The following is a 9375-nucleotide window of genomic DNA, read 5'->3' on the forward strand; positions in this document are numbered from 1 at the left end:
CATCAAAATAATATGGTTAACGACCTCTGGAGGGGGGGGGGGGGGGTATGTATGTATTCCCAACAGTCTATTCATCTCAGTGTTAAGTGTTAGTGAAGGAATGACATTTGGGTTTTTCTGTCTACTAAATGACTTAAAATACTTCATAATTACTGTGGATGATCAAAACACGCAAGCATTAAGCAAGAAATGCCAATGAAACTCAAAACAATTAAAATGATTTGTGTATTTAATCATTGGGACCTCCCAAGTCACAAGAAACTCAACATTTCCAACAACCCATAGTTCAGGAAGTCATTCACCTTAAGTCCTATTTTTGATAGTCAGCAGATGCATTAGGACCAATACAATACTTCGGATGATATACCCCAAAACCAATTATAAATCCCAACGACACCTCATTTTGCCAATCACTCTCAATTTAGTGGTGTAAACTTATTCTGCTTACCTTTAATTGTAATAAGGAAACTAGGCCAGAGACTCATTTTCTCATGGCAAACTCACAAAGAACATGAAGCTGGGTTTAAAACCCAACAGAAAAATTCAGTGCTTGAACAATTTTAGAGTTACTTTAGCCATTCTAGCTTAGGTAATTTTAAAAATAGACTATGCTTAAGGACCATCAGTGGAATAATATGACTGGTGATATGGCTGTGAAGTTTGCCGATTTTACCTTTGGTTACCTGCCTTTGTGTGTGTGTGTGTGTGTGTGTGCGTGTGTGTGTGTGTGGGTGGGGGAGGGTGTTAAGCAGTCTGCTCTACATCTCATCTTGATACCTTCTTCTCTGGTACATGATTACTAAGATAAACATGCCCCTATCCACTCCTTACATCCAATTACAAAAGTGTTGGCATCAAATCTGAATGAGATTTTTAATCAAAGCATATGAACAAGTCAACCAACATAAGTCATGTTTGATTAGATGGATGAAATGATAAAATGATAAAATTACTAACTTGCTAAGTTCCATCCAAATTTTCAGCAAGACCTTTAAGACCGGACAACATTTACCGGTTCCTTTACATGTCTCTATTGCACTAAGATGTGGTTACAAAACAAAAATCTCAACGCACATCCCCCTACAACCATCCACACTTTCCCAGTATGCAAACAAATTAAAGTTAAAAGTGTCAGTTTTGTTAACATAGCTTACATTATATCCAACTCTATATGTTCAAATTAAAGTATCAGTGTACTATCTTAAATAAGTTGGTAATTACAAAATAAGTGTCAATGCCAGTGGGGTATAGATTTTGTTTTAATCAAGAGCAGACCCTCAATCTCATGCAGCAGGTCGGTTCCTATGCAGGTAAAGAGCAACCTGGGGCAGTCGTATCACTTTTTTGGGTTGTGATGATGAATGTTTGATGATGCAAATCTGAAATCAAATTGAGCAAAACATTGAATCTGACATGAAAAGCGGCCATATTAACAGAGGAAACACATGAAAGAAGGTACCGTGAGCGCCTTTTGATTTTCATCCCGTTTTTTTTGTATTTAGAATGTTTCTTGAGTGAATTTCAAGAAAGCCCCGTATCCTTTCCACCACTTACGGGATCTGCACTGAGCAGTGGAAGATGGCAGCTTGGCTGTTTTAAGCAGTTTCAAGAGTTTAAACCTCCTCCAAATCCTGACCTAAAGTCAGTTCAACACTTCCAAGTGGAAGCAAATATAAATGGCATCAAAGCCAATAGCCCAATTCTTCTAGGTCCGCCTCGCCGGTCTTCAAAACCAAAGCGGTATCAGCTCCTGGAACCTAACCTCAGCGTTTATTAGGAAGAAACACCGCTGTGAAGTATTGTTACTCTTGGCACACAGTCTAAAGTGCTTGAGAAACAATACAGTTTTAGCATGGAGAGCAACTATTCTCCCAGTTGTCCCATCCACAGCCAAGGCAAGCACATGTTGCAGGGCATGGTGTGATTTAAGGGGGGGTGGCAGAAAAAAAGGGGGGGGGGGCTGTGTGAGATGTTAACAGGAAGCGGGCTCTGCATCGGTTGCTTCACTGGCTTGGCTCAGCTGGCAGTAGCGCGAGCCATTAGGTCCTCTAGCGCCTTATCTTGATCATTGTTGTGAACCAGTAGCACCTCTTTAATGGCCTCCCGCTCAAAGCCCATCTCACCAAATCTTGACATCAGCTCAAGGAACTGCAATGCCTGAGGAGAAGGGAGATGTAAATATTATTTAAGAGAAATTTTTCAATATCACACAAATGATCTTGAAATATTTTTTTTTTGTTATCAGACCACTGTTACAAAAAAAAAAAAATACTGACCTTTTCTTCAGAGCATTGGTACATCTCTAAACATTCCTCCACTGCACTTGCATCGAAGCCCCGCTCGCAAAGACGTCCGTGGATGAAGAGATAATCCAGAACCTTGGACAACGACAACATGCTCATTATGACAAATATATTGTACGGGACAACATTTTAGCTGGTTCTGTGAGATTTTCTGATCACATGACTATCAGGCAGATTACAATGGAACCCCTCGAGTCAAACAATTTAAAAAGCTCACAAAAATCCCATCCGACAAACCCTGTTCTAAACCGCTTGTCCTCATTAGGATCGCGGGTGAGCTGGAGCCAATCCCAGCTGGCTTTGGGTGAGAGGCAGGGTACAACCCTGGATTGGTCGCAAGTCAATCGCAAAGCACGTTTATAAATAGTCACACTCACTCCTGTGTAGGCTTGCAAAGGGGAGGGGGTCCCATAAATGTTGATGGAAATTCAATACACCAACTTGAAAGCTTTACATGGGAATTGCGCATAATACAAGTTTCTATAAGACATTCATGCCAGATAATTCTCCTTGGCAAATGTGTGGGTATGACAGTACCTGAATGGGCTCTCTGCACGTAGCGCCCTGATGTCATATCCGTTGCGGAAAATACTGTCTACCCTCTTCTGATTTGGCGAACTACAACAGCAGTGTATTCATAGTCTCGAGTAAACAGCAGAGTATGAAAGCTTCTGATTTTTTTTTTTTTTTTTTTTTTTTTAATTCCAAAAGCAATGCAAACAATACCATGAACATTGTTTGTTTCAATGTGCATGGTGTCATCCAAATTCAATTCTACAGGTTGGGCCATAATTTTCCATTCATAGTTATTTTCTTTGTTTCTATGGAAACTTAGGACCCATCTCGAATACAAGAATGTAAATCTGCCCTACATTTAAACTGTGAGCTTTTTTTCTGTTCCTTCAAGGATCCAAAGAAGAAAGCCCAGTAACTTCAACTGCCTGTCCGTCTGTCTTCACCTAACACTAATAATGTCAATACAACTTGAATACACAAAGAATACAATGTCAGACAATTTCTTGTTAAAACAACAAACCACTGTAGGTTAATTGTCCTTCTTTCCATTAGGCAGTGGATAAATATTAATCGATCAAATATAAATAGCGTCAGGTTATCAGATGCCATTGATATTTGCACCAGTTATGTTTTATAAACGCTGACTAATCAAACGAAGGACAATAAATTTTCAGTGGCGTATTGCTTCAAATAACTGGAAATGTTCAGAGGAACACAATAAATTACCACACGCATTTTAACAACACTAATATTAATGATAGTAAATCTAATAAAACCACAAATGAAAGCCTTTCTCGATTTTCTTACCGGTGTTTTGGAGGACCTACATCTCTGTGGTTTGGGGCAAGTCCTAAGAATACCGCATAGCGACTATGATCGGTCTGAGTAGAGTAATTTGAGTACCTCAATTCCCCAAAAATGCTTTTTTTTTCCTCCCTCGGGTGTATGATTAATTGGTATTAGGGCAAATTAAGCCACCCGCAGCAACTAATGTTTATGCTTTCATGTGTTTGCACGACAGTAACATGCGGTGAGAAGGCCAATTTCAAAATAAACTCTGATACACATACATTAGTTGTTGCCGGCAATGTATGATAGCTGTCTTGTCTTGCCCATTGGAAATTGGCTAGTTCAGTTTAAGTTTGTAGCAGCTACCCACTAAATTACATGCAAAGAACCCATTCTGCGCAAATTAATGCTGAACTTTTGGTTTGGCCGTTCGTAGATTATGTGGCACAAATCAAATGAACAAAACTTCGCTGGCATCCCAATGCAGAATTTATTTGACTAATTTCACTAAAATGTCATCAGCCTCTTAAAATAAAGGCTTCAGTCATTTATGCAGCCGTTATCCAAACCACTTCTCCTCACGAGGATCGCGGGTACATCCTTAAACAGATGATCCAATTGAACTGAAATTAATACATAAATTAAAAGGTGGTTCTGTTTTTTGAAAAACAAAACGACTCGGACAATTATTTTAGTAGGCTGACGATATATTAATCCATATAAAATTAGAGGTCAGCCATTGTAACCAAACATATCGTGTGACTTCTGCTTTATTAGCACATTTCACTAAAGACAATCTATTTTGTCCACATAAATGTGAAGGGAGACACAATTGTGTGAGTGATGATTGGGTGGTTGGGTCAGACCTGCTCCACATTCTGTCCTTGTCGCTGCATGGCCCGAAGAACACCCTCATAAGAATAACCCATGCCGACAAGGGTCTCCACACATTGGCGCTCGGCAGGGGTCATGCTAAGCAAGGCTCCCCCACATGGCAACCCGGCCGAACCCGACAGCGAGTTTACCTGGGAATCAATATAAGAATATCAACAACGTCTATGATGGTACAATTCAACCACATCCAGTTTAAGTTAGCGGGCGCTCACCTGTTTTGGTCCACCAGCCTTACAGAAGTCGAGCTTCTTAGGGGCAACAATAACTTGGGACTTGGGTTTGATCGGGGGGCTGCCATTTGGTAGGTTCCGTTGCGGAGAAGGCACGAGCGCATTGCGTGAGCTGTACCTAACCGGTTCGGGATCCCCAGAATCTGAAAGTTTGGGAAAACTCAGAGAGCGGATGTTGCAGGGCCTATCCTCCACTTCCAAACCCGATCTGCCATGTTGCCCAACTCTGTCCATATCCATCAAGGCGACCAAGCCGTTGGCTTTATGGCCAGAGACTGCTTTCACGGGAGGGCTGGCATTGGTGGGAGGAGACGGGGTGTTTCCACGTGAAGCTGGCCCTTGCCGGGACCCAACTGGAGGGGATACCGAAGAAGCAGGTTGAGGCTGGCTCTGGAGAATGTTTCGAAGCTCCTCTTTATCATCCAACGTTTTAAGCTCCAGCTTGTCAAAGGGGTCCTCTTCCCGCTCAAATTCAGCAAGGTTGAGGCCATGTGCCTGAGGAGTGCTGGGCTGGATTTTCCTCGGGCCAACACTCGGGGCAGGCAGAGGAGTGAGTATAGCATCATGACTCAATCCTGCCAAAACAGGGTTCATTGCTGGTGGGGGAGGATCGTGGTCGCCAGCAGCAGATGAGGCTTTCTTCCCTCCACCACCATTCGTGTCCTCAGCCTCAGCCGAGCTTTCTTGATTTTCTGCGTCCTGTTGGGTTACGCCCTCTTCGGCTCGTGCCTCCGCTTCTCGTGCCTCGGCCAGTTCCTCCCCCCAGCGAATACTTAGATTCTCCAGAGAGAAGTCATACTGTTGTCATCACAGAAAGAGGACATGGGTGAGATGAAGGAACACGTTTAGAGTCGTTTTCTACTTTATTTAATATTCAAAAATTTTAAATCACCACACATGTTTTTGAACAGTTCTGGTAGAGGTACCTCTGTGATTACGCATTGAGCATCTGGACAATAGACCAATCAGAGGCCAGTATTTGGTGGTCATTCACTCGAGCGTAGCAACTGTTGCTACGCTCGAGTTCAGAGCAATTGTTCATAGAAACTTCTGAGAACTCCCGGCCTAATCTTAGCTCATAATGAGTTCTTACAATGAATATGAAAAGGGACTCATCAGCTGATGATTGTTTCGTTACATTTTGAGATAATTATGGACTCATTTGTTGAGTATCTTTTACTTTTGCAATATTTCAAACACTTCACAATGTTCATTTTATGTAAATGAGACATTTACTATTTTTAAAGTGTAGACACTTGACGTACTCAACCGTTACTGTTGCACATCTCGGAATGTGCGTGAGCAAGTTCTGACTCATTTTTGCTCTGAGTGGTCACGAACTGATTTATGCAGGTTTTTGAGCCACATCATCAGTGTCACTCTCACAGTAAAGAAAATCATCTGATCATCTTTTTCCTCCTTTATACCAACTCGCTTTTGTGGATGTAAAATACTAATACAGAATGAGTGTATGTTTGTATTGTCAAGTTTTGTTTTGCTAGCGAGCTTCTGAAATAGCATCTCTGATAGCACACTGCCAATATGTCAGGAGTGTGCAATTTAACACCAGAGACACACTTCCCATTCACATTCCTGTTGACAACAATTGTCACAGATTTGTCTGAAAGGAAAAGGTAAATAGAAGTTCTGTAGTTTGAAAGAGACTTAAAAGATATATTACCTGTGTGTCCACCAAAACAGAGGTACAGTCTGGCAGACAAAATCCAACAGGTAGCCCCACCTTGGCGGGACAGCGAAATTTTTCATTGACCTTGAAGGGAACGTCATCAAGGTAGCAAATAGGTCCTATGTGGGGAAAGAAAACAATGTACATGAGCTAATTGACAAAGAATTAAACATGAAATATTTAAATCCTTACCATTGTTTTGTGCATCCGTTAAAGATTTCCTTGTAGCCATTTAGATACTGTACGGGGGAAAAGACACACACTGTAAGGTTCCCTGAGAAAAGCTGTGGAAGAGTGAATTACACTATTTTGAACTGAAGAATAGCAAAAACACATCCAGTGCCAAGAGAGTTACAAAGGGTGGAAGATTTCCATAATAAGTACGGTAAATTACCAAGGAAGGTTAGCCAGGGGGATTTGGAAAATACTCCAAATTAGAAACTTGCCAGGGGCAATACAAGAATATCTAACATTTCATGTGAATTAATGCGAAGTTATGTTCATATTCAAGCATAAAAATAACTTTCATGATTGTTCTGTTATAAGTAGACATCCTTCAAAAAGCACACACTTATAAATATACTTATATGTTTTCATTAAAGAACTAAAACACAATTGTAGAGTTAAATATTACATCTACCACTGATTCAACTAACAAACAAAAATGCAGCCGATCTCCCTCCTCCGGATCTTAATAATACCAAGAAAGTGCCACACATGGGTGTAATGACCATACCTTCATAAAATCTGGTTCCTCAACCACAATGACCCTACCATAAATTTAGTAAATTCCAAATGTATGCACTTTAATTCCCAGGGCAAGTTTCCGTCTTCAAATTCACAGAATTTCTCAAACCTATGGGGCACTACAAATAACCCATTCCTACTCACCCTCTTAACTAGCTTTGCATATTTTTCCACTGCTTTGAAAATGATCACACATAATCCATTATTTGATCATGCAACACAACAATGCCTTAATTAACAGAGACGCCATTGTTTATACACGTGCATATATATTTGATACAGTATACAGAAATAAAAGCCATAACATTAATAGGGGGTCAAAACATTTGAAACTGCGCAGCAGTAATTTCGTTCTGCTTTCGATCTGCTTTCAACGTGACTGCAACGGACACAGAAGATCCTACCATCACATGAGTTAAAGGGTCTTAGAAATGTCTTTATGTAACCATTATAACATCACAATCATGTTCTCGTTTGAAAAACTAACAACAGTGATGCTTTACACCGAGTCAAGTTGGACATGTTAGTGACAAAAGCTCTTTTACCGACGTATCACCATAGAAGCCGTGGAATGATGCTTTTAATTGAATAAAGTGTACCACATAACTGTTCTTGCAATTCGTGTAATGTTTCGGCAAATGACACTGTTCTCCAACCTTATAGCACAAAGTGTGACTCACAGAGATAAACGATAACATTAGCCGAAACACCCAAGTTATTGATTAGCAACCGGCTAAGCTATCATACATTTCGTCACTCAGGTCTGAAATCACAAACATCAGCAGTCAGTATAAAGTGACAACTGCTGAATTAAATCCTCGTGGGGACGAGGATATCAAATAAATTGCGAAGAATTAAACGTCTAATGGCTTACGCTTTGGGGGCAAGTCTAAAATCCAAAACCATTCCTTTCGCAAGTGGCCCGACCCGACTCACACTGTTGCCACCGCCCCGAAACGAAAGATATCAAAGATTGCTCTCACCTTTATCTGCTCCGTCTTGCTGTTACAAATATGACTTTGTTCTAAAAAATGTGCTGTCTTAATTAGAATTATAGTCCAGTGTTTTTTATTTGTTTTGAAATATCTTTCCTTTTCTGCCGAGGGACGCCATCTTGATTTGTCAGGCTCCCTTCCACTGGTTCCTGTCTGACGTCACTCCGCCGTCTGACGGCAGGTATTTTTTTCAGCTTCGGTGTCTTCTTCGGCTTTTCTAATGACGGTTGCGAAACATTGGAGGGGAGCGCAGTTCTGTCATCATTTGGTCGCCAGTATGAACTGCGTCTACGGTGTTTTCAGTGCATATTCATATTCAAAGTTGCGCACTAAATAGTTTCTTTTTTAACAATCTACATTGACATGTTTTTTTTAAATTTGATTAGATGCAAAAAATAGCCAGCCATCCATGCCTGTATTGCTCAATTCATTTTATATGGTGGTTTGGTGGCAAAGATATGCTTGCAATATCTCAGTGAAGAAGCTATTTGAGAAAATATTTTTAGCAAGGAAGTAGATGAACAAGAGACCTAATAAAAATGCGATGTGTACGTGGGCCATGGGTTTTAACACCTGAGATTTAGAGCGCTCAGTGTCAAAGCCATTTATGTAGCCACTAAAGGAAAATGTGTTTTTGGGAGTTTGCAAACATATTTTTTAAGGTTGTGTTAAACTTATAATCATATTAATATCTAGTATTAGAGTGCTCGTGTGGATTGGTGGGGGCCGAGGAATGTGCAGGCAAACCGCATGAACTTGTTTTCTTCGAAGTGTTGTGGAATAGGCCCGGATAGGGAGTACCGGAGGAGACCATCTCAAGGTCGGTGAAGGAACGAGAACAACAGCACGTCTATGAGACCGGCCTTCGAGGGGAAAACCCAACCGCCTGACCTCAGCGACACCTGGACGGGGAGGAGATGGCCATCGACCAATCATCTCACAATATTTTGCATGCTTTAATATTCATATTGTGTTTCTTTAAAACTGGGCAACCCGGAAGAATGTGTCGTCTTTTGGTGGTCACAAAAACGCACGAGTTTTAGTGTGAGGGACCCGGGACCCAGGCCTGTATTAGTGCGCTTTGTCAGGAATAAATAATTGGTAAATTTGGTCTAATTGATCTACTGGTCTTCTCTTTGACAGAACGAACTCGCAAAATTGTTAGGTGCGCCAGTGTGTGGATTAGGACATAGCAATTTATGTGTTAAGTGTTG

The 9375-nt window shown here is 40.9% G+C and overlaps 1 protein-coding gene and 1 long non-coding RNA gene across 3 annotated transcripts; one reads left to right on the forward strand and one right to left on the reverse strand.

The window, feature by feature from the left end:
• Nucleotides 1-211: 211 nt before the first annotated feature.
• Nucleotides 212-8341, reverse strand: ubap1 (ubiquitin associated protein 1). Of its 2 annotated transcripts, none has more exons than XM_088389891.1 (7): nucleotides 8150-8341; nucleotides 6612-6658; nucleotides 6414-6538; nucleotides 4715-5530; nucleotides 4475-4633; nucleotides 2277-2378; nucleotides 212-2157 (listed from the first exon to the last, which is right to left on the reverse strand). In XM_088389891.1, the coding sequence occupies exons 2-7, from the start codon at nucleotides 6649-6651 to the stop codon at nucleotides 2017-2019; spliced, it is 1383 nt and encodes a 460-aa protein (XP_088246017.1). In that variant the 5' UTR covers nucleotides 6652-6658; nucleotides 8150-8341; the 3' UTR covers nucleotides 212-2016. The 2 variants fall into 2 exon arrangements, with proteins under 2 accessions (XP_088246017.1, XP_088246018.1); XM_088389892.1 differs by lacking the exon at nucleotides 8150-8341 and adding an exon at nucleotides 7311-7333.
• On the forward strand, nucleotides 7647-9281 carry LOC148390445 (uncharacterized). The gene is made up of 2 exons (XR_015861326.1): nucleotides 7647-8342; nucleotides 8933-9281. It is a non-coding gene; the product is annotated as an uncharacterized LOC148390445 (long non-coding RNA).
• The last annotated feature ends 94 nt before the right edge of the window (nucleotides 9282-9375 follow it).

Source organism: Syngnathus floridae, chromosome 11, assembly GCF_059516105.1.
Source record: "Syngnathus floridae isolate MCC-2025c chromosome 11, RoL_Sflo_1.0, whole genome shotgun sequence".
Classification (NCBI taxonomy): Eukaryota; Metazoa; Chordata; class Actinopteri; order Syngnathiformes; family Syngnathidae; genus Syngnathus; species Syngnathus floridae.